This window comes from Cervus canadensis, chromosome 2 (assembly GCF_019320065.1).
Source record: "Cervus canadensis isolate Bull #8, Minnesota chromosome 2, ASM1932006v1, whole genome shotgun sequence".
Classification (NCBI taxonomy): domain Eukaryota; kingdom Metazoa; phylum Chordata; class Mammalia; order Artiodactyla; family Cervidae; genus Cervus; species Cervus canadensis.
This window is the reverse complement of record NC_057387.1, coordinates 12,701,889-12,726,975: the sequence shown is the minus strand read 5'-3', so window position 1 is coordinate 12,726,975 and position 25,087 is coordinate 12,701,889. Positions and strand designations below refer to the sequence as shown.

Here is a 25,087-nt window from a genome sequence, read left to right as displayed (position 1 = left end):
CAAGGAGATCCAACCAGTCCATCCTAAAGGAGATCAGTCCTGGGTGTTCATTGGAAGGACTGATGTTTCAGTCTGAAGGCTGAAGCTGAAGCTCCAATACTTTGGCCACCTCATGCGAAGAGTTGACTTTTTGGAAAAGACCCTGATGCTGGGAGGGATTGGGGGTGGGAGGAGAAGGGGACGACAGAGGATGAGACGGCTGGATGGCATCACCGACTCGATGGTCATGAGTTTGAGTAAACTCTGGGAGTTGGTGATGGGCAGGGAGGCCTGGCGTCCTGCAATTCATTGGGTTGCAAAGAGTCGGACACGACTGAGAGACTGAACTGAACTGAAACATTAATAAATAATTAAACTTTAAAAAAGACACTTGCACCCCAATGTTCATAGTAGCACTATTTACAATAGCCAGGACATGGAAGCAATCTAGCTGTCCATTAACAGATGAATGGATAAAGAAGTTGTGGTACATATATACAACAGAATACTACTCAGCCATAAAAGGAAATGAACCTGAGTTAGTTATAGTGAGGCGGATGAACCTAGAGCCTGTTATACAGAGTGAAGTAAGCCAGAAAGAGAAAAACAAATATTTTATATTAACACATATATATGGGATCTAGAAAAATGGTACTGATGAACTCATTTGCAGGGCGGGAATAGAGATAAAGAATGTAAAGAATGAACTTATGGAAACAGTCAGTGAAGGAGAGCGTGGGATGAATTGAGACAGTAGCATTGACATACATACGCTGCAATGTGTAAGACAGCTAGCTAGTGAGAAGCAGCTGTAGAACACAGCGAACTCAGCTGTAGGTCAGTGATGACCTGCTGCACTGGGATAGGGGGTGGGGTGGGAGGAAGGATCAAGACGGAGGGAATATATGTATACTTATAGCTGATTCACATTTTTTAATGGCAGATACCAACCCAATATTGTAAAGCAATTATACTCCAGTAAAAAAATATCCCCCCAAACCAAAAATGAAATTGTAAATTCTTATGATTAACATTTACTTTAAATATAGATTAAACTCCCCAATAAAAGATATAGAGTGACTGAATGAATAAAACAAGACTTAACTTTATATATATATGGTATACAATATCAATATATGATATCTACAAGAGACTCACTTTAGTTTTAAGGGCACACATAAGCTAAATGTGAGGGATGGGAAAAGATATTCCATGCAAATGGGAACCAGAAGAGAGTATGGGTGGCTACACTGATAGCAAACAAAATAGACATTAAATCAAAAGCTGTCATGAAGACAAAGGAGGTCCTTACATGATGATAGAGGTCAATTCAATAGGAAGATATAACAATGATTAATATTTATGAATCCACCATCAGACAGAACACCTATAATATATAGAGCATACAGTGACATAAGAAATAGATAGCAATTGAATGATTGTGGACTTGAATACCCTGCTTTCAAGAATGGATAGAAAATTCAGACAGGAAATCAAGAAGGAAACCACAGACTTGAACAATACCATAGACCAAATGGACCTAAAAAACATATATTGTATGTATGTATGTATTTTGTATGAAAGTCGCTCAGTTGCATCTGATGCTTTGCAACCCCATAGACTATACATTCCATGGAATTTTCCAGGCCAGAATTCTGGAGTGGGTAGCCTTTCCCTTCTCCATGGGATCTTCCCAACCCAGGTGCCCCCCGCCCCCATTGCAGGCAGGTTCTTTACCATCTGAGCCACAAGGGAAACCCAAGAATACTGGAGTGTGTAGTCTATCCCTTCTCCAGCGGATCTTCCTGACTCAGGAATCGAACTGGGGTTTCCTACATTGCAGGCAATTCTTTACCAACTATATTATTAGAACCAAATGGATCTAACAAACAGAATATTATACCCAAAGCAGCAGAATTCATATTCTTCTCAAGTGAACACAGTACTTTCTCCAGGATACATCACATGTTAGGCCATGAAACAATACTTAAGATTTAAGAAATTATATCAAATATCTTTTCCATCATAATGGAATGAAATTAGAAAACAATAAATGAAGAAAAATGGGAAAATTTACAAACACATGGAAATTACCAGCACATTTTTGAACAACCATTGAGTCAAAGAAGAAATCTTAAGGGAAATAAGAAAATATCTTGAGTAGAAGAAAATGAAAAAAATATCTGACCCAGGGATCAAACTCAGGTCTCCCATATTGTAGGTGGATTTTTTACCAGCTGAGCCACAAAGGAAGCCCATAAAACCTACAGAAGGAAGCAAAAGCAGTACTAAACCAACAAACACATGGAAAGATGTTCAGCATTGCTCGTTATTAGAGAAATGCAAATCAAAGCACAATGAAGTATCACCTCACACAGATCAGAATCAGTTCAGTTCAGTTCAGTCTGTCAGTCATGTCCAACTCTTTGCAACCCCATGGACAGCAGCATGCCAGTCCTCCCTGTTCCTCATCTTTTCCCAAAGATTGCCCAAATTCATGTCCATTGTATCAGTGATGCCATCCAGCCATCTCATCCTCTGATGCCCTCTTCTCCTTCTGCCCTCAATCTTTCCCAGGATCAGGGACTTTTCCAATTAGTTGGCTGTTCACATCAGATGACCAAAATACTGGAGCTTCAGCTTCAGCATCAGTCATTCCAATGAGTATTCAGGGTTGATATCCTTTAGGATGGACTGCTTTGATCTCCTTGCTGTCCAAGCAACTTTCAGGAGTCTTCTCCAGCACCACAGTTTGAAGGAACCAATTATTTTGCATTCTGCCTTCTTTACGGTCCAGCTTTCACAACCATACATGACCACTGGGAAGACCATAGCCTTTACTATATGGACCTTTGTCGCCAAAGTAATGTCTCTGCTTTTCAACACACTGTCCAGGTTTGTCATAGCTTTCCTGCTGCTAAGTCACTTCAGTCGTGTCCGACTCTGTGGGACCCCATAGATGGCAGCCCACCAGGCTCTGCCGTCCCTGGGATTCTCCGGGCAAGAACACTGGAGTGGGTTGCCATTTCCTTCTCTAATGCATGAAAGTGAAAAGTGAAAAGTGAAAGTGAAGTCGCTCAGTCGTGTCCAACTCCTAGCAACCCCAAGGACTGAAGCCTACCAGGTTCCTCCGTCCTTGGGATTTTCCAGGCAAGAGTACTGGAGTGGGGTGCCATTGCCTTCCCCTAGCTTTCCTGCCAAGAAGCAATTGTCTTCCGATTTCATGGCTGCAATAACTATCCACAGTGATTTTAGAGCCCAGGAAGAGGAAACCTGTCACTACTTCCACATTGTCCCTTTCTATTTGCCACGAAGTAATGGGGCCAGATGTCATGATCTTAATTTTTTAATGTTTAGTTTTAAGTTGGATCTTTCACTCTCCTCCTTCACCCTCATCAAGAGGCTCTTTAGTTCCTCCTCACTCTCTCCCATTAGAGTGGTATCATCCACATAACTGAGGTTATCAGTATTTCTCCAACTTATTTTTATCCCAGTTGTATCTCATCCAGCCTGGCATTTCTCATGATGTACTCAGTGTATAGGCTAAACAAACAGGGTGATAGCAGGCAGCCTTGTCATACTCCTTTCTCAAAAGCTACCACATGACCCAGCAATTCCACTACTGGGCATATACTTGGAGAAAACCATAGTTCACAAAGACACATACCCCAGTGTTCACTACAGCACTATTTATAATAGCCAGGACATGGAAGCAACCTAGATGTCTATAAGCAGATGAATGGATAAATTGTTACATATACAATGGAATATTACTCATCCATGAAAAGGAACAAATTTGAGTCATTTGTAGTGAGGTGGATCAACCTAGAATGTGTTATGCAGAGTGAAGTAAGTCAGAAGGAGAAAAACAAACATCATGTATTAACACATATATATGGAATCTAGAAAAATGGCACTGATGAACCTAATTCCAGGGCAGGAATAGAGATTTGGGAGTAGAGAAAAAACTTGTAGACACAGTCAAGAAAGAGGAGGGTTGGATGAATTAAGAGAGTAACTTTGCAATATATACATTATTATGTGTGAAATAGATAGCTAGTGGGAAGTTAACAGCAAACTCAGCCCGGTATTCTGTGATGACCTAGAGGGGTGGGCTAGGTAGAGTGTGAGGGAGGATTAAGGAGGGAACATATTTATACTTATGGTTGATTCACTTTGCTATAAGGTAGAAACCAACACAATATTGTTAAGCAATTATCCTCCAATTTAAAAATAAATAAAAAAGCAGTACTAAGAAAAAAATGTTATAGTGATAAACACATTAAAAAATAAAGTTCTCAAACTACTTAAGTTTACATCTCAAGGAACTGAGAAAACAAAGAAAAACCTAAGCCAGAATTTGGCAGAAGCAAGGAAGTCATAAGCGTTACAGCAGAAATGAATGAAATAGAGACTAGAAAGACAGTAAAAATCTCAGTGGACCTAAGAGTGTGTCAGAAAGATAAGCAAAATTGACTTAGCAAGACAAGAAAAAAACAAGGAAGAATCAATTAATATCAGAAAATGACATTACTGGTACACAGAAATAAAGAGATCATAAGAAACCATTATGAGCAATTCTAGACCATCAAACTGCAAAATCCTGAAAAAAAAGAATAAATTCTTAGAAACATACAGCCTATACAGTTTGAATCAATAGAAAATATACAACTCGAACAGATCAATAATAATAAATAAGGAGTTTTAATTAGCAATCAAAAACTTCCCAACAAAGAAAATTCCAAGACTGAATGGAGTCACAGGTGAATTTTATCAAATCACATACCAAAGAATTAATATAATCCCTCTTAAACTCTTCCAAAAAAGTAGTAGTATAGGGAACACATTTAAAGATGTTGGCATATCCTAAGTCAAACTAACACACCACACAAAAAATTATAGGCCAATGACTCTGTTGAACATAAATGCAAAATCTCCACCAAAGTACTAGCAAATGGAATTCAACAAAATATTAAAAGGATAAAACACCATGACCAACTAGGATTTAATCTAAAGATGCAAGGATGTTTCAGAATATGCAAATCAATAATGTGATATACCACGTTAAAACAATGAAGGATAAAAATCACACAATAATTCAACAGATGTGGGAAAAAGCATATGACAGAAAACAATACTCTTTCGATTTAAAACTCTCAAATTAAGAATAGAAGGAAGCTATTTTAACACAATAAAGGCCATATATGAAAGCCTACAACTAACATCAAACTCAATGGTGAATGATTGAAAGCTTTTCCTCTAACATTAGGAACAAGGCAACTGTGTCTGTTTGCTGTTTCTATTCAGCTTGGGACTGGAAGTTCTAGCAACAGCAATCAGGCAAGCAAAAGAAATAAAGGTACCCAAACTGGAAAGGAAGAAGTAAAATTATTTTTATTGCAAATGACATGATCTTGTATGTAAAGAAACCTAAAGATTCCACAGAAAAATTCTTTTAGAACTAATTAGTGATTTCAACAAAATTTCAGGACACAAAATCAACATATGAAAATCTTTTGCACTTCTATACACTAACAGTGAACTATCTGAAAAGGAAATCAAGAAAACAATCCCACTTACATTACAATCAAAATGAATAAAATATCTAGGAATAATCTTAACTAAGGATTGAAAGATCTGTGCACCAAAAACTATAAATATTGATGATAGATATATACACACAAATATACAGAAAGACATTGCATGTTCATTAATTTGAGGAATTAATATTGCTGAAATGGTCACAGTGCCAAGGCAATCCATAGATTCTGTCGAAACTTTGTAAGTATAATTAGGGAGTTTTTACAAAAGGAGAAAAAAATCTTGAAATTCATATGGAACCATAAAAGATCCCAAATAGCAGAAGCAGCTTATAGCAAGAAGTACTAAACTGGAGGCATCACATTTCCTTATTTCAAAGTATATTACAATGCTACTTAAAACAGACATAAAAACAGACATATAAACTAATAGAATAGAATAAAAATCCCAGAAATAAGCCCATGCATATATGGTCAACTGATCTTTGACAAGGAAACCAGGAATACACAATGGGGAAAGGAAAGTCTTCTCAAAAAATGGTGCTGGGGAAATCAGATATCCACATGCAAAAGAATGAAATTGGACACTTACACCATATAAAAAAGAAACTGAAAATGGATTAATAACTTAAAAGTAATACCAGAGACTGTAAAACTCTAAGAAGAAAGCAAAAGGAAACATCTTCCTGACCCTGGCCTTGACAGTAATTGTTTGAATAATGAAAAAGCATAGACAATAAAGCAAAAATAGACAATTGGGATTATGATAAACTGAAAAGTTTTTGCACAGCACAGGAAACATCAACAGAGTGAAAAGGAAACCTACAGAAATGGGAGAAAATAGCTGCAAACTATATATCTGATAAATTGTTAGTATGCAAATTTTATAAGGGATCCATACAACTCAATAGGAAAAACCTAAATAATCCAGTTAAAAATGGGGAAATGAACTGAATAGACATTTGTCAATGGAAGGTATAAAAATGGCCAACAGGTATATGAAAAATCACTCAACATTATTAATCACCAGGAAAGTGAAAATCAAAACCACAATGTGTGCAAGAATACTGGAGCAGTTTGTCATTTCCTCCTCTAGGGGATATTCCTGACCCAGGGATCAAATCTGCATCTCCTGTGTTTCCTGCACTTCAGGCAGATTATTTACTGCTGAGCCACAGGGGAAGTCCAAAACCACAGTGAGTATACTCTTATACCAGTTGTAATGGCTACTATCAAAAGAAAAAAAAGATGTGTTGCTGATGGGCTGGAGAAAAAGGGATATTCATACACTGTTGATGGGATTGTAAATTGGTGCAGTCATTTTGGAAAATAGTATAGAGTTTCTCAAAAATTAAAAATATAACTACTCACTGTTGTTCTGTTGCTCAGTTGTGTGTCCAACTCTTTGCAACACCATGGACTGCAGCATGCCAGGCTCCCCTGTCCTTCACCAACTCCCGGAGCTAGCTCAAACTCATGCCCATTGAGTTGGTGATGCCATCCAACCATCTTGTCCTCAGATCAGTTCAGTCACTCAGTCGGGTCCAACTCTTTGTGATCCCATGGATTGAAGAACGCTAGGCTTACCTGTCCGTCAACTCCCAGAGCTTGCTCAAACTCACGTCCATCGAGTCGGTGATTCCATCCAACCGTCTCATCCTCTGTCACCCTCTTTTCCTCCTGCCTTCAATCTTTCCCAGCATCAGGGTCTTTTCCACTGAGTCAGTTCTTCCCATCAGGTGGCCAAAGTACTGGAGTTTCAGCTTCAGCATCAGTCCTTCCAATGAATATTTAGGACTGATTTCCTTTAGGATTGACTGTTGGATCTCCTTGCAGTCCAGGGGACTCTCAAGAGTCTTCTCCAACATCACAGTTCAAAAGCATCAATTTTTCGACGCTTAGCCATCTTTATGGTCCTACTCTCACATCCATACCTGATGACTACTGGAAAAACCGTAGCTTTGTCTATGACTTATAACTACTCTATGATTCAGCAATTATACTTTGGGTATGTATCTAAAAGAACAGAAATCAGGATTTCAAAAATGTATCTGCAATTCCATGTTCACTGCAAAATTTTTACAATATACAAGACATGGAACCAACCTGCATTGCCAGATGAGCTGATAAACATGTGGTATATACATACAAAGGAATATTGTTGTTGGTCAATCACTAAGTCATGTCCAACTCTTTGCAACCCCCGGGATTGCAGCATGCCAGGCTTCCCTGTCTTTCACTGTCTTCTGGAGTTTGCTCAAACTCACGTCCATTGACTTGGTGATGCCATCCAACAATCTCATCCTCTGTATCCCCCTTCTCCTCCTGCCCTCAATCTTTCCCAGCATCAGGATCATTTCCAAACAGCTGGCTCTTTGTATCAGGTGGCCAAAGTATTGGAGCTTCAGCTTCAGCATCAGTCCTTCCAATGACTATTCAGGGTTGATTTCCTTTAGGATTGACTGGTTTAATCTCCTCACTGTCCAGAAGGCTTTCAAGACTTTTCTCCACCACTATTTGAAAGCATCAGTTCTTCGATGTTCAGCCTTCTTTATGGTCCAACTACTCTCACATCTGTACATGACTATTATAAAAACCATAGCTTTGACTAGATGGACGTTTGTTGGCAAAGTGATGTCTCCGCTTTTTAATACGCTGTCTAGGTTTGTCATAGCTTCTCTTTCTAGGAGCAAGCATCTTTTAATTTCATTCAGTCACTGTGTGCAATGATTTTGAAAACCAAACAAATAAAGCCTGTCACTGTTTCCACTTTTTTCCCTGTCCATTTGTGATGAAGTGATGGAACCAGATGCCATGATCTTAGTTTTTTGAATATTGAGTTTTAAGCCAGCTTTTTCACTCTCTTTTTTCACTTTCATCTAGAGGAATATTATTCAAACTTAAAGAAGGAAGCTTTGTTTTTTGTGACAAACATAGATGAAACAGTAGGAGATTACACTAAGTAAAATAAGCTAGAGAGAGAAGAACAAATACTACATGAAACCACTTATATGATGAGTCTTATATTTTCAATCTTATAGAAGCAGAGAGTTGAAGGGTTCTTGCACAGATCTGGGAGGACGGTGAAATGGGTAGGTATTAGTCAAAAGGTTCAAAGGTTCAGTTACACAAGATGAAAAAATCCTAGAGATCTACTGTATGGCATAGTGCCTAAAGTTAGCAATACTATATGATATTCATAAAGTAATTATAATGCCTATAATTAATAACACTGTAGACTACACTTAAATTTTGTGCTGTTACATAAGCAACAACAACAACAATCAAATGAAGAAGGCAGGAGGAAACCTTTGGAGGGGATGAATCTGATTTTTTGGCATAAGTTATGGTGGCGGTTTCACTAGTATATGAGCTTGCTCAGTCACTTCAATCATGTCTGACTCTTCATAACCCTATGGACCATAGTCTGCCAGGCTCCACTGTCCATAGAATTCTCCAGGTAAGAATATTGAAGTGGGTTACCATGCCCTCCTCCAGGGGATCTTCATAACCCAGGGATCCAACCTGTGTCTTCTGTGGATCCTGCACTGCAGGCGGATTTTTCACTGCTGAGCCTCTGAAGAAGTCCACACACACACACACACACACAGACACACATGTATATATGAAAATTACCTATAGTTCTTTTGAAAAATAATAATATATAGTTAATATAAACTTTATTATAATTTATGAGCTCATCTGATATATCTGATAATGTCTTAAAATTTTTGAGGAAATATCTTCTTGAGACATTCCCCTAAAATAATTCACAGATTCAATCTCTCTTAGAACTGGAAGGAATTTTAAGCAATCGCCTGGTTCAGCGAATGCCTTAAGAAAAATAAAGAATTACTGTCACTTTTTAGATCAAGTTACATGATGTTAAATGATTCACCCAAGGCCACCTATTATTTCTTTTCTCAGCTATTTCTTTTTTCTAGCCAAATAGATCTCAATACCTATTTCATGTGCAACTATAAGATATTCAAGTGCAAAATAATTCACTGAGAAAGCCTATTACAAGGTTGGATACATTAAATATGCACAGCTCTTTGTATGTCAATCAAACCTCAATAAAGTGTTTTCTTAAAAAAATATTTACTTTTTACACAGTTTGAATTGTTTGACCCTGTTACCACTGTTTATTGGCCTAAACATTTGGTATCTTAATTTTCTTTTCTCAAGTGGCCTCTTGCTTAGCATCTGTGTATTTTGGCAACTGCAAATGTTCAAGGATTTCTTAATTTCTTTATAAAAAATTTGCTTGTTGCTATCAAGCTGTTGTTGTTGTGTCATTGTTAACTGCAATGCTGTATCTAGTTTATTTGTCACAGATCACAGTAAAAGGCATACTGTAAAAAAAATTAAATATTGCTCATCAAAAATAAAGTGAAAAAGACAGGCAGAGCAGATCAGATGGATGCAATGGGAGATGAATTTGATGATTTGAAGATGAATGAAGGGGGGACACCAGGCAAGGAAATCAGGTATCCACTTGAAGGTGGGAAAGGCAAGAAATGGATTCTCCCCTGAGTCACCAGGTAGGAGTACAGGCCTGCAAACACCTTGATTTTGCCCCATGAGACCCAAGTCTGACTTATGACCTACAAAATGGTAAGATAATCAATTTGAGAGGTTTTAAGGCCATAAGTTTTTCTGGTAGTTTGTTACAGTAGTAATAGAAAACAAATAGAGAAATTAAACAACTCAGTTTTAGAAAGAACAATTAATGTTACCATATAAATTCCTGTTTTCCTCCCTCAAAATACTAAAGTGATTTTCTCCCTTTTGTGAATCTCAAGTCTGCTCTCCTTTTGTGGCTAACATGCACACCTTATTGTTGGGTGAGAAAACAGAGTCTGAAGGTTGGGTCTAAATAAAATCTTACAAAGTGGGGGTCTATGTGACCCTCCTAGGACAAAAGAAGGAGGGAAGCCATGGAGTGGGGTGAGGAGGTGTCACTTACCATAGACCGTGAGGAGGAAAACCTGGATAAGTTCGATTCCTCCAGGGAAGCTGACTCGAGCCCGGTAGTGTCCACTGTCCTCACAGGTCAGGTTCTCAATCTTCAGGGACAAGTTGTTGGGCACATGGACCCTCTGCTGGTACTTGTCCTGGAGGTTGACCCAGGTTGGAGTGTCTGCCCCACGGTGGACTCGCAGCAGGACTCTGTAGTTTGACTCAGGGCCAAAGGCCCATGCGACCTCCTCTGGTTCAGCTTCTTGCTTCTTGATCACATGAAACAACACAGAACCTCCTCGGATCCCCTGCAGGGGAACACGGGCTCCAGAATCCTGAATTTCAGAACCACGTGCACCAGGACTCTTAGCCCCAGTGCTGCAGATGCCTAAAGGATTGGAAACTGGACATATGTTTTTTCATTAATAATAAAGGAAAGAACCCACACAAACCTCTTTTTAAAGAAATCTACCCGGTATAATTCCTTGATTCTAATAAGACAGCCAAGTACAATTAATTGAAACAACTTTTGGAATCAAGTCCTCTTTCTAATGAAGTTTAACATTGAATAGATTACATAAATTTGCTAACCTGACATTTCCTTACCAACCTCATAAGGTCAGTATAAGTTAAATGACATCATAAGTGCAAAGCACCCAGCACATTTTCAGGCACAAATTAGGTGCATAACTGTAGAAGGCGCTTCTAAAATGTCTCCTTACATCCCTGCCTCCTTGTGTTCGCACATTTGTTTAACCCCTTTCCCTGGAGTGTGGACTGCACCTAGTGACTTGCTCTCAGGAATGGACCGCAGCAGACACGGTGGATGTCACTCAGTGGTTTTAGAGTACACAGGACTGTGACTTCCCTCTTGCTTACACTCTCACACACTCTCTCTCTTTCACTCTCTCCCTTGCTTGCCCTGAGGAATCCAGCTGCCATGCTGTCAGTTGCCCTACTGGGGAGACCCATGTAACAGGGAACCGAGGGAGCCTCTGGGCAGCATCCAGGGAGGAGCTGAGGCCCTCAGTCCAACAGGAGCTTCCTGCTAGCAGATCTTTCCCAGATGATCCTGGGCTGATGTAGCCTCAATCAAGACCTTGATTTCAGTTTGAGAGACCCTGAGCCAGAGGGCCCAGCTGACCTACTCCTGGGCCCTGGCCTAGAAAAAATGTGACACCCTACCTGATGGTGTTTAAGGCATTAACTTTTGGGGTGACAGGTTACACAACAGTAAATACCTAACACAAATATGAATGCTGTTCTCCTTCTTGCTGCTAAGCAGTGTGGTAGTCAGGATACGCTAGGCTGTGCTGTGTAGGAAGCAGTTAAAATACCTCAAGGTGTTAGAACAAGAGGAGTTTATATCCCCCACCACAGTCCCCATGAGGGAGCGAGGGAGGGATCCCGTCACAGGGAGTGGAGGCTCCACCACCTCCATGGAGCCCACAGGGTCCTCACAGGCTCCCAGCCCCACAGCAGGGAGGGGAAAAAGGAGAATCACACTTCTGTCCAGAAGTAGTGTGCTCTCGGCTCTTGCTTTCTGGACAGCACTGGTCACAAGGCCCTGGCTAACTGCCAGAGACTAGAATATGAGAGTGAGCAAGTGATCATTTAGTGAGCTCTGCTGCCCCTGCCATCGAGTCAGCACTTCCCTAGCCAGTCCCCGAGAGGTTGCAGTGGGCCTTCCTCGATCACTTTCCTGCAGAGCTGAGACCAGTGGGCACATTCCCCTCAGGGCCACCCCATCCTGAGCCCACCCTCCCTCATCAGACACAGGCCCCGGGGGCCATATACCGTCTGCCCTTTTTAGGAACAGGGTAAGACAGAACAGGACCAGGGAAAGTAATGCAGAACAGCCTTATCCTGAAGGGAACAATAATTTGCTTTTCCCAGGGGGTCATGATCCACCTGGGTTGGCCTCTGCCTGCCAGGGAAAAAATGAGTAAGTTCTCCTCATATCAAGCCTGCCTTCCTCTATTGTACTTATACCCATTCCTGGCTCTCACTAGAGGCAGAGAATGGCTCAGGCCAGTATTCATATATATGTGTATTTCAGATATTTCTTTGTATTTATTTAATCACTTATTCACTGAATTAGGCATCTCCTTGGGGTCAGGCCTCCATCCCAGTCCCTTCAGCTCCCCTCACAGGCCTGGAGTCTTACATTAGGCTTTATACTACTTTACTATACTTTCAGAGCATGGTGTGCAAATAAAGTTTCCATAGACTGTGAACGATGATGTCCTTTAGCGGGTGATCTAAATGCCCCTCTCAGGAGCAGAGGCAGAGAAAACAGAGGGCCAGACGGGATTCCCCAGGGGATGCATGAAGAAGAGCATCCCTCATTCCACGCAGGGCCGTGAAGTAATGATAGTAATGGTCGGGGGTCTCCTCTTTGCAGGTACCCTGAACAGGCTCACTGCTGTCAGTCCCTGTCGTGACACAGGACTAGGATACATGGGGTGAGGAGACAGAGCAGAGGCCTGACGTACACACAGGAGAGTCCTCTCTGGGGACAGACTCTGGGAAGGCCCTTAGGGGGCATCTGCCCAGGCCCCTCCTGTCACAGAGGAGGGGGCTCCCCAGGGGGCGAACCTGTCCTGGGTCACACAGGGCAGAGCCCCTCCTGGCACCAGGGCTCCCCGCTCCCAGCCCAGTGTTTCTCCCCTGCAGGAGCTCCCACCAGCTCCCCACCCTGTCCCTGTCCTTCCCAGGGGCTTCTCTCCCAGCACTGCTGTCTTATCACCAGGATCTGAGCAGCTCCTGGAGGCTAATCCTCTAACTTTCTCCCCTGGGAAAAGGGAAGCAAGTAATTACAGGGGTTTAGCAGAGCAGGGAGTAGCTTTCCAGGTGGCACTAGTCATAAAGAACCTGCCTTTCAATGCAGGAGACATAAGAGATGCAGCTTTGGTCTGGATCAGGAAGAGGGCATGATAACCTGCTCTAGTATTCTTGCCTTGAGAATCTCATGGACAAGGGAGCCTGGTGGGCTACAGTCCTTGGAGTTGCAGAGTCAGACCCGACTGAAGTGACTTAGCATGCACACACAGCAGAGCAGGGACTTCTGGCAAGTGGAGAGTTAAACGGCAGACCTACCAGACCCTACACTTGCTGGAAATGAGGGAACCAGGGAGAGAGGAGGCTCAGCCCTCAGGCTGCAGGGAGGATGGACTCAGAAGCTGGCGGTGAGCACCAGCTGTGAGGAAGATGAAAGAAGACATAGAAAAAGTAGGCAGACAGTAAGAGCATTGTGAACTACAAAAGATCTAATCCTGAGGAAGAAAATTAAGCCAGAAAGGCTGTGGTTATAAACAAGAGAGTGAAGTTTATTTAAATGATATAAAATTTAAAAATCAACATAAAATTTTGTTCACATTTCTGACCCTTCCTTCGTCATCACACCAGGAAATCAATAGCCATTTTTTCTCAACTCATAATCAAACCCACCTGTACCTTTGCACTGTCTCCTCCATCTCCATGACTCTCTCTAGATGTCAGTGATGGTAGGGGCCCTTTCTTCTTTGTGTTCTGCCAGTAGATACAGGGACACTCTGAGGGCATGAAGGAGACTATTGCTCTGGTGAGTGCATCTTCCCAGGACCTATCAGTAGCTTCTGTGTCTCTGGGAAATTCCAGTGCAAACTGAACTCACCTTCAAGCTTCCTTTCCCACTACTTCCGAACTCATGTCCAGAAAAGGGTTAAAGGTGTTAAGAATGATACAGACAAAGATACTTAACCCACAGCATCATTCCTCACCACCTACCCCTCCAAATGTATAGAGCAATTTAATGTTCCTTCCAATGATGCCTCTTCTAGTTCACCCAGGGTGCCCAACCTCCACTGGGAAGTATCCATCTTATTCAGTACTATGGAGGCTGGGGCTAAGGGGGCAACAAATTCCACTCCTTCCCTGATCCTGGGTGACCTTGAGAAAGTCATTTTCCTTCTCTGTGTGCAAATTGTCTCATCTCTAACATGAGAAATTCAAACCATTTCTCTCTCTTTTTTTCTCCCTTTATCTCACTTTGTCTCCATCTCTTTGTTTTTAATTTGTGAATTTCTAGTCCCAGACTTTAGATAAGACTATAATTTTGAACATATTTTTGCAGTTAAATAACACGGAAACATGAAGAAAGTCTACATTTTACTGTAGACAGAAGCAATCTAGTTAAATGGGATATAGTCCTTATTTCAATGCCCTTCATTAATATGATGGCCCGTTTTTACAAATGCTCTCTAATTTGTTTAATTTTATCCAGAATTCAGAATCCACTATATTTTCTTTTCTTCATTCGTTTGTATTTAATTTTTATATATACAAATGTCTAATCTTTCATAAATTTATAGATGTATCCACATCTTTCCTGTGAATTTTCTAGATTTGTTTATTTTTAATTGAAGGATAATTGCTTGGTACGCATCCTTCTTTAGGACATTCTCTTTTTCTTTCAGTTCCTCTTTTTTGCTCAACTCCTTATTCTCTCCACTTTTTCTTCTCCCACCTCCAAACTTTCCCCCCATTTTAATCCCCTGTTAGTCATCTATTACATTTTCTTCTGCATTTTCTCCTACTCTTATAAATATGTGGGTATATAGATTTTAAACATCACAGATTACTCTCTTATTTACAAGATTAGGATTTTATTATATACAGTTTTCTGCATCTTACTGATGGAAATCCATACATCTGATGCTATCAAAAATTAGAAACACCTCCCAGACAATTGGTAAACTGTTTTTTTCCCCTAGCTTCCTAATACTCCACTGTACAGAAACTTCCCATCTTGTTCAATCATTTCCAAATTGATGTAAAGATTCATTGTTTCTAGGATTTTGCCCTAAAACAGTGCTTTGCATTTTAGAGGGCATCCTCCCAGAGAATTTGTCTTACTGGAAGATAATTTTTCAACTTTTCAAAATGAAAACTAACACTGAGGTAGAATGCAAACTATATAAACTCTTCTGAGATAAACTGGAGACTTCAAGGACTCTCTCCTTTGTGAAGATCTGCTAGGATCTGCACCCCAAACCCTGGTGGAGAGTGCATGTTCACTATCCTTTCTAGTAGAGAAGCCCAAGGAGCCTGACTAGAGTTGCTTCCTCTGGCCCAGACCTGGGGCTCTTGTTGGCCTCCTCTTCCACGATGTGTTGTATAAGCTTCGAGGGCCCCTCTGAGTCTAGACCAGGAGAACCTCAGTCCCTTGCCCTCTGCCCTAAGGAGCCATGTTCTTTGTCTCCCTCCCTCTCCCCAGGACCCTGGGCAGGCTCTCTTGGCTTCCCTGTTACTGCAGCAGTAGCAACCTCACCTTCTTGGAAAGGGTCTTCTTAATGCAGACAGGCTATCTGAACTCACGGATCCCAGACTTGCCACAACCAAAAAGGCCATATTATTCTTTCCTTGCACTCTGGGGTTCTAAACAAAGTACACTGCTTTTGAAAACTTAGAGTTGTTTTCCCTTTTTATTCAACAAAGACGTCAAAACCTAAAGAGCACTCCAAGTGGTAGGGTCCTGCTTTGCTGGCTTTATCCGATATCCCTCCCTCCCCAGGAATCCAGGCCACTCACTGAGAAGGAGACTGATGAATCCCAGGAGCCAGGAGGTCCAGCAGAGGTGGGGGTCTTCTGAGCAGTGCCTCATTGCAGGTTGCCTGCCAGCCAGTTCAGCTGCAGAGGAAATATTGATGAAGGTAGCTGCAAGAGAAGAGAAAAGCTTGGGCCCCAGCTTCCCACCCTCAGGGTGGAGCTAACAAATTTGTTTCTAGTGGACCACTGGCCAGCATTAGTTCTCTGTCAGTCTCTGTCTCATGCATTGGCAGGCGGGTTCTTTACCACTAGCGCCACCTGGGAAGCCCGAGCTCTGTCAGTCTAGAGAAACTCCTTTAATCTTATCCCCAGCATATACAGTACACACTCAATAAGACATTTTAAAATGAATGTATAAATAATCTCACTCTGTGATGTGCCTGGCATACTGTTGGACAGACCCCACCCAGTGAAGTCACAGACAGCTTGGAGTTCTCACATACTCTTCCGTGATTTCCTGGGGTAATGGCTCTGCCCCAGGCAGCCCAGCTCACCAGTGCCAGGCTATGGTCAGCGACAGAAGCCATGCTCTGCAAAAAGGCTAGGCTAAGCCCCATCTTGAGCTTCCCAGGTGCTCACGGGTAAAGAATCTGCCTACCAATGCAGGAGATGTAGGAGATATGGGTTTGATTCTTGGGTTGGGAAAATCCCCTGGAGAAGCAAATGGAAGGCCACTCTAGTATTCTTGCCTGGAGAATTCCATGGACAGAGGAGGCTGGCAGTTTACAGTCCATGGGGTTGCAAAAGAGTTACAGATGATTTAGAGACTAAACAACAACAAAGCCCCATCTTGGCTTGGTGGCTGCTCTGTCTCTTTTCCATTTAATGAGTCAAATTTTCTTTCTAATTTTTAAGAAACTTCAACTCTCAGTTTCCTATGTAAGAAGCTGCGGCAAGGAACAAAGTTCTTCGGGGGAAGTGTCAACTTCTCAAATCCCAACACAAATATTGGCGTTTACCTGTTGCTTGCATCTGTATGGCCTTCCCAGCTGTCACCAGGGATCCCTATATATACAAGGCAAAGCCAGACCCCCCATGAAATTGTGCCACAGCCAAGCATTTCCCTATAGTCTCTGCCAGCTCTGTTCCTGCTCTCACAGAGGGGAAGAGATAGACATCTATACCCTCCTCCTGGCCACAGCCTCAGCTGCGTCAGCCTCCACACAACTGGCTGAAGGTCAGGCCCTGGCTTCTTCTCCCCATGCTGGATACCCTACATTATCCGAGGCTCTCACCTCCCATGTTCTGGAGGAGCAGCACCATCCTCTTAACTTACCTCCTTCTTCTTCCTGTTGAGGCTTCTCCCTCAGCTGCTCAGGCAGAAAGCCCCAAAGTGGGGTACACAGGACTGGCCCTATGACCATACACTTAAGGTAGTCAGGTACTGTATATTAAATCCTTTATGGATGTAAACCCCTCCTCCAAGAGGGATCTTATTACCTGTAAAAGGTCATAGAGCTAATCAAACGGCAAGACCTGGACTCTTGACAACAAGCTGAAGACATATCCCCCCAGTCACAGCCCCTTTCCCATTCTAAGCAAATCTTCTGAAGTCTAGTCTGTGCTCCTTTCTAAAACTTGCTGTGCAGCATTCCAGACAAGAGAATATTAAAAACTAGTTTTATTTTTCCCCTACTCCACCTAATAGACAAATCAGCTTAAAATGTGGTTCATGCATCCTGTGGTCAGAAACTTTTTATATTGATTGAAAATATGGGCTGCTCATTCACTGGTTGCCTTTAGGGCAATGGAGAGCAAGTCACAATCCCCTCCTCCACTGGTCTTCACGATTCTCATGAGAGAAACCTAGTGTGGGAACATTTTAGTTATGAAAACTATGTGGGTGATGGGCAGTGGGAAGGAGGGCCCTGGAGAGGGGAAACCTGAAATGTCACTGGAGACCAGGGACATTGGGAGGAGAGTCAGCCAACAGATAATCCATGTTGGTAAAATGTCAGCGACTTTAAAATTATCCAGAGGTCTGATCTCATTTTCAGCATCCCAGCCATCCTGTGCTAAGGCATAGCACATACACATGCACACATTCCCTGACAGAAACTTTGGTAAGAGTTTATTACATGAAACTACTTGGTACTGGTAATGATTTGGGGAATTAAAGGAAGGCACACTTGGCTCTGCTGCAGCTAAGTATATACATGTGTATATATGGGGTACAGGATAATAAAGAAGTGTAGAGCTGAGTGAGATGGGGAGCCCTGGAAAACCAGTCAGAGAAGCGACCATAAGAGTGAAAATTCCTAGGAAATGCCAGAAATTATAGGAAGGCTCTGGACCTCTAGAAAACACCACAAGTGGTCATGTCTATCTTATTTGAATTGCACAGGACAGGACACCCCACCTAAGGACTGTATTACATGAGGAACTTGTTGTTCAGTGTCTAAGTCATGTCCAACTCTTTGTGACCTCATGGACAACAGCATGTCAGGCTTCCCTGACCTTCGCTATCTCCCAGAGTTTGCTCAAGCTCCTGTCCATTGAGTCTGTGATGCCATCCAACCATCTTGTCCTCTGTTGTCCCCTTCTCCTCAGTTTTTCCCAGCATCAGGGTCTTTTCCAATGGGTCAGCTCTTCACATCAGGTGACCAAAGTGTTGATTCAATATCTACTCTTTACCAGAAGATTTATATGTGTCATTTTGGCTAATCAAAATTATTTGCTGAATTAAATCTTCAAAACAACCCTATTACCTAATCATTACATGCATCTTATAGAAGAGTATCCTGAATGTCCAAAGCTATTACATAACTTGTCCAAGGTTATATTTTAAGTAAGCAGAAAGGTGTTTAAACACTGTCGACATCAGCTGAGCCATGGACATGACCAGGAGGGAGAGAAGAGTGTAGATTTTGAGAAACTCAAGTTTTAATTGAGAGAGAAAGGACCTCAGTTTAGAAAGGATGTTTGCTTCCTGGTGTAGAAGGAAACTTCAACCCCAGAAGTAAGAAGGGCTAGGTGCTTAGATAAAAGATGTTGGTAGAGAGGATCTGAGTTACGATCTTCTCACTGACCATTCTGCCTGACTTGAGAGAGAAAAGCCACCATTCTAGCCTGTAGCATTTGCAGCAGAGCACCAGGGCATTTCAGAGCTGGGCTGGGGAGGGGAACAGATGGCAGCAGTTGCAGCGTGACAGCTTGCCTTCATTGTCCATTCTTTCCTCCCTACCTTCTATTCTATAATCCAGGTATCTATTTGCTGCTAAAACTTATCAAATAAAGCAAATGAATATATATAGCAAAGCAGAAACAGACTCACAGATATAGAAAACAAACTGGTGGTTACCAGAGGGGCAAGGGAAGAGGGGGGCAAACTAGGGGAATGGGACTAAGAGATACAAACTACTATATAAAAGAGGTAAGCAGCAAGAATATATTGCACAGTACAGGAAATTATAGCCTTTATTTTGCAATAACTTTTTTGTTTTGGCTGTGCATGGGCTTTCTCTCTAGTTGTGGTGAGTGGGGCCTACTCTTTAGTTGCGGTGTGGAGGCTTCTCAATTCTCTTGTTGTAGAGCCTGGGCTCCAGAGTGTGCAGGCTTCAGTAGTTTGTGGCACATCAGCTTAGTTGCCCTGCAGCATGTGGAATCTTCCCGGACCAGAAATCTAACCCATGACCCCTGCACTGGCAGGCAGATTCCTAACCACTGGGTTAACAGGGAAGTCCTGTAATAACTTTTAAAGGGGTATAAGCTGTCAATATATTGACTCACTATGCTACACACCTGATACTAACATAACACTGTATATCAACTATACATCAATAAAAATTATAACAAAAATCATAAACAGGATGAAGGATGGTTTCAATGGGCCAAATAGTCATTGGATCATGGAGAAAGCAAGGGAGTTCCAGAAAAACATCTACTTCTGCTTCATTGACTATACTAAAGCCTTTGATTGTGGGGATCACAACAAACTGGAAAATTCTTCCATTTATGGGAGTACCAGACTTCCTTACCTGTCTCCTGAGAAACTTGTATGCAGGTCAAGAAACAACAGTTAGAACCAGACTTGGAACAACTGACTGGTTCAAATTTGGGAAATGAGTACGATAAAGCTGTATATTGTCAAATCCCTGTTTATTTAGCTTATATGCAGAGTACATCACGAGATATGCTGGGATGGATGAATTACAAGCTGGAATCAAGATGCTGGGTGAAATATCAACAACCTCAGATATGCTGGTGACACCACTCCGATGGGAGTAAGTGAAGAGGAATCGAAAGAGTCCCTCGATGAGGATGAAAGAGGACAGTGAAAAATCTGGCTTAAAATTCAACATTCAAAAAACTGAGATCATGGCATCCGGTCCCATCACTTCACAGCAAATAGATGGGGAAATAGTGGAAGCAGTGACAGACTTTATTTTCTTGGGCTCCAAAATCACTGCAGATGGTGACTGCAGCCATGAAATTACAAGGCGCTTGCTTCTTGAAGGACCTAGACAGCATATTAAAAAGCAGAGACATCACTTTGCCGACAAAAGTCCGTCTAGTCAAAACTATGTTTTTTTTTCAGTAGTCATGTATGGCTGTGAGAGTTGGGCCATAAAGAAGGCTGATCACTGACAAATTGATGCTTTCAGAGTGTGGTGCTTGAGAAGACTCTTGAGAGTCCCTTGGACAGCATGGAGATTGAACCAGTCAATCCTAAGGGAAATCAACCCTGAATATTCGTTGGAAGGATTGATGCTCAAGCTGAAGCTCTAATACTCTGGCTACCTGATGTGAAGAGCTGACTCAGGAAAAACCCTGATGTCGGGAAGGCTGAAGAGAAAGGGAGAAGGGGATGAAGAAGATAAGATGTTTAGATAGCATCACCAACTCAATGCACATGAATTTGAGCAAACTCTGGGAGATGGTGGCAGACAGAAAAGACTGGTATGCTTCATTCCATGGAGTTGTAAAGAGTCAGACATGATTTAGCGACTGAACACATAATATACACAGCACACACTGAAAAACTTTAGATGTGATTAGAAAACAATGAATATTTTAATGTGTATTAAAATGTGGAGGGTAGAAAATTTAGGATCATACAAAATTCTCTCCTTCATAGAAGAAGTGAGAAAACCAACTACACTTTTGGATATCTTTTTCAAAATGCTGGAATTATCCAATGGTTTGCAGCAACCTGAGGAGCATGTAGTCAAGAAAAATGGCTGAATCACATTCAGAGCAGTATTATGAACCAAATATTTGTTTTCTCCCAAAATTTTTATGTTGAATCACGAACCTCCAATATGATGCTCTTTTGAGACAGGGCAATTGGGAGGTAATGAGGTAGATGAGGTCAAGAAGGTGGGGTCCTCATGATGGGATTATTGTCTCTATAAGAAGGGATACTAGAGAGCTCTTTCTGTCTCTTCCTTGTGAGATACAGCAAGAACTGGCCATCTGCAAGTCAAGAGGAGAACCCTCACCAGGAACTGATTCAATCAGGACCTTGATTTTGAACCAGCCCCATAACTGTGAGAAATAAATGTCATGTTTAATACCATTCAATTGTATTTTGTTATAGCATCTCAAGATGGCAAAGACAAACAAGGAGCTTTAACAAAGATAAACAGAAGCATTGCCAATAAATTGTCATGATATCAAGTATTTGGTGATAAATTGGAAGACTTCGTTTGCAAGGAAGTCTGTATTTGATGTAACTTAGAGCCCTTCCACTGTGAAATGGCTTTACCCAGTGGCATTCATCAAAGCAATTATGAGCAAGTTTTTCATTTTGTGGATACCTGACGAGTTGGATAACTGGTAATGCAAACAAGAGACTAACTAATATCTTAAAAGGAAAATCTTGGTAACAATATATTTATAGACACGTTGAAAAGTTCTGACATACCCCAGGAATCTATAAGCCCAAGAAAATGCATACAGCTGTGTAGAATTTTCAGAAAAAACCTGAGATGGTCCTATTCCCTAACTTGCGGCTGACTTTGGAGATCATCATTGCAAGTAGAAACTGAAGCCTAAGGTAGAGTTGTGAACTGTATGAATGAGTGTTGAAGACAAGCCCCAAATTCACACAGAGATCTTCACCAAAGACTAAAAGATGTTTCAGACATTTAAGGAGATTTCCTTTCAACACTAGTTGCCTTTTAAGTCAACCAATCAGAAACTCCACTGAACACACACAACAAAATTCAGAATATTTCCAGAAAAGTCAAGGAAAAGTCAACTTTTAAATAAAAATGACAAAAATTTACGAACAGAAGCAGCAGCAACAACAAAGAAATTAAAATCATATCATGATAGAAGTGTTAGTTAATGCTTTTGTAGTAATTTTATTGCAATCACTATATATATTGACATATTGTACACTTTAAACTTACACAATATTACATGTCAATTATATCTCAATTTTCTTTTATTTTTTTATATCTCAATTTTAAAAAGTCCTTTTAGACAGGAGATCCTGATCTCCAGAGTTGCTGCATTTTATCATTTTAAATGTATAATTTCCAATAAAACATACAAGACAAGGAAGCAAGAGTATATGATCCATACACAAAGAAAAAAACAATCAGTAGAAAATATCCCTGAGGAAAACCAAATATGGAACTTACTTGATAAAGACTCTAGATTAGCTGTTTAAATAAGTTCAAAGAACTAAAGGAAATCAAATATGAAGAACAAAAGGAAAACATAAGATCGAAGTATGATCAATAGTAAGTGTCATCAAAGATATAGAAATTAAGATAAAGGACCAAGTAGAAATTCTGGAGTTGAAAAATATGATAACTTGTAGAAAAATCACTAGAGGAACACAATAACATTTATGAACAGGCAGAAAAAAACTCCAACAAATCAAAGATATGTCAATTTGGATAATTCAGCCTGAAGAATGGAAAGAAAAAATAAAGAAAAATAAACAGATTATCAGAGACCCGAGGGACACCATGACAATATCAGCACACACATAATGGATTCTCACAAAATGAGGCAAAAGAAAAAGGACCACACAGAATGATCAAAGCAATAAATGGTGGTAAATTTCCCAAAGTTAATTAAAAAAAATCTGCAGTGTCAAAAACTCAACATGTCAAAACAGGATAAATTCAAAGAGTTCTACGCCTAGGCATATCATAACCAAGTTACCAAAAGATAGAGAACCTTGAAAGTAGAAATAGATGCATGAGACAAGTGCTCAGGGCTGGTGCACTGGGAAGACCCAGAGGGATGGGATGGGGAGGGGGAAGGGAGGGGGGATCTGGATGGGGAACACATGTAAATCCATGGCTGATTCATGTCAATGTACGGCAAAAACCACTACAATATTGTAAAGTAATTAGCCTCCAAATAATAAAAATAAATGAAAAAAAATAATTTCAAACTATTATTTGTCCCATTTGGTAAAAAATCAGGAAAAAAACTGGTTTAGAGGTATATGACCTTTGGTGTGAGTAGTGTTTGTTTTTGAGAAGTCATACACTTAGAATGTGTCTGGTTTAATAAAAATTCTTTCAAGTGGTTTAAAAAAAAGTAGAAATAAAGAAGTGATTCATCATATTATTACCCAATAAGATTAACAATTTATTTCAGAAACCATTGTGGTGAGAAGACCCAAGGATGAAAAATGCAGGTGTTGAGAAAAAAAAGTCAAGAAAGATCTTGATAACAGCAAACTACTCTTTCAATACCAGTTAAGACACACTCAGATAAACAAAAACTAATAGTTTTTTACTTTCAGAACTGTTTTATCAGCCTAAAATAGAATACACTGTACAATAAATAAAATCATATAAACTAAGGAAGAGTACTAGTAGAGAAAATAAGAAAAGGTAAATATCAAAAGGAATGTGAAGTAAGTCAGAAAGAGAAACACCAATACAATATATTAATGCATATATATGGAATTTAGAAAGATGGTAATGATGACCCTATATGCAAGACAGCAAAAGAGATACAGCTGTAAAGAACAGACTTTTGGATTCTGTGGGAGAAGGCGAGGGTGGGATGACTTGAGAGAATAGCACTGAAACATGTATATTACCATACGTAAAACAGATGACCAGTGCAAGTTCGTTGCATGAAGCAGGGCACTCAAAGCTGGTGCTCTGGGACAATCCAGAGGGGTGGGGTGGGGAGAGAGGTGGGAGGGGAGGACACATGTACACTCATGGCTGATTCATGTCTATGTATGGTAAAAACCACCACAATATTGTAAAGCAATTAGCCTCCAATTAAAATAAATAAATAAAATTTTAAGAAAGGAATGTGATTTTTTTGGTCATTTATTACAGTTTTTTCTTCAATCTTATTTAAAAGACAACTTGCAGAAAGTAATTAAAATAAATATGTGTTAATGGGCACACTAGATAAAAGATGTACTTAGTACAACTGTTCAGTTCAGTTCAGTTCAGTCGCTCAGTTGTGTCCAACTCTTTGTGACCCCACGGACCGCAGCACGCCAGGCCTCACTGGCTGGGAGAAATATCAATAACCTCAGATATGCAGATGACACCACCATTATGGCAGAAAGTGAAAAAGAACTAGATTTTCTTGATGAAAGTGAAATAGGAGAGCGAAAAAGTTGGCTTAAAGCTCTACATTCAGAAAACTGAGATCATGGCATCCGGTTCCATCACCTCATGGCAAATAGATGGGGAAACAGTGGAAACAGTGACTGACTTTATTTGTGGGGGGGGGGGGGAAGGGGCAAAATCACTGCAGATGGTGACTGCAGCCATGAAATTAAAAGACACTTACTCCTTGGAAGGAAAGTTATGACCAACCTAGATAGCATATTAAAAAGCAGAGACATTACTTTGCCAACAAAGATCGGTCTAGTCAAGGCTATGGTGTTTCCAGTGGTCATGTATGGATGTGAGAGTTGGATGCTAAAGAAAGCTGAGTGTCAAAGAATTGATGCTTTTGAACTGCGGTGTAGGAGAAGACTCTTGAGAGTCGCTTGGACAGCAAGGAGATCCAACCAGTAAATCCTAAAGGAAATCAGTCCTGAATATTCATTGGAAGGACTGATGCTGAAGTGG

General features: G+C 40.8%; 1 protein-coding gene across 8 annotated transcripts in view; it reads right to left on the bottom strand.

Annotated features, from left to right (window-relative positions):
* Positions 1-17,649, bottom strand: part of LOC122431664 (SLAM family member 5-like) — a 28,669-nt gene extending 11,020 nt beyond the window's left edge. Inside the window, exons 1-3 of one of the 8 annotated variants that reach the window (XR_006266593.1) lie at positions 17,347-17,648; positions 16,053-16,178; positions 10,489-10,884 (exon numbers count right to left, since the gene is read on the bottom strand). Coding sequence is in view for 7 of the 8 variants with exons in the window: in XM_043452960.1 (XP_043308895.1) it covers positions 10,489-10,884; positions 16,053-16,178; positions 17,347-17,434 (610 nt within the window). In the remaining variant the exon portion in view is untranslated. Of the gene's footprint in view, positions 1-10,488; positions 10,885-16,052; positions 16,291-17,346 lie in introns of those variants that run through there. The other 7 variants (XM_043452960.1, XM_043452994.1, XM_043452949.1 and 4 more) reach the window with 7 other exon arrangements.
* Positions 17,650-25,087: the final 7,438 nt, after the last annotated feature.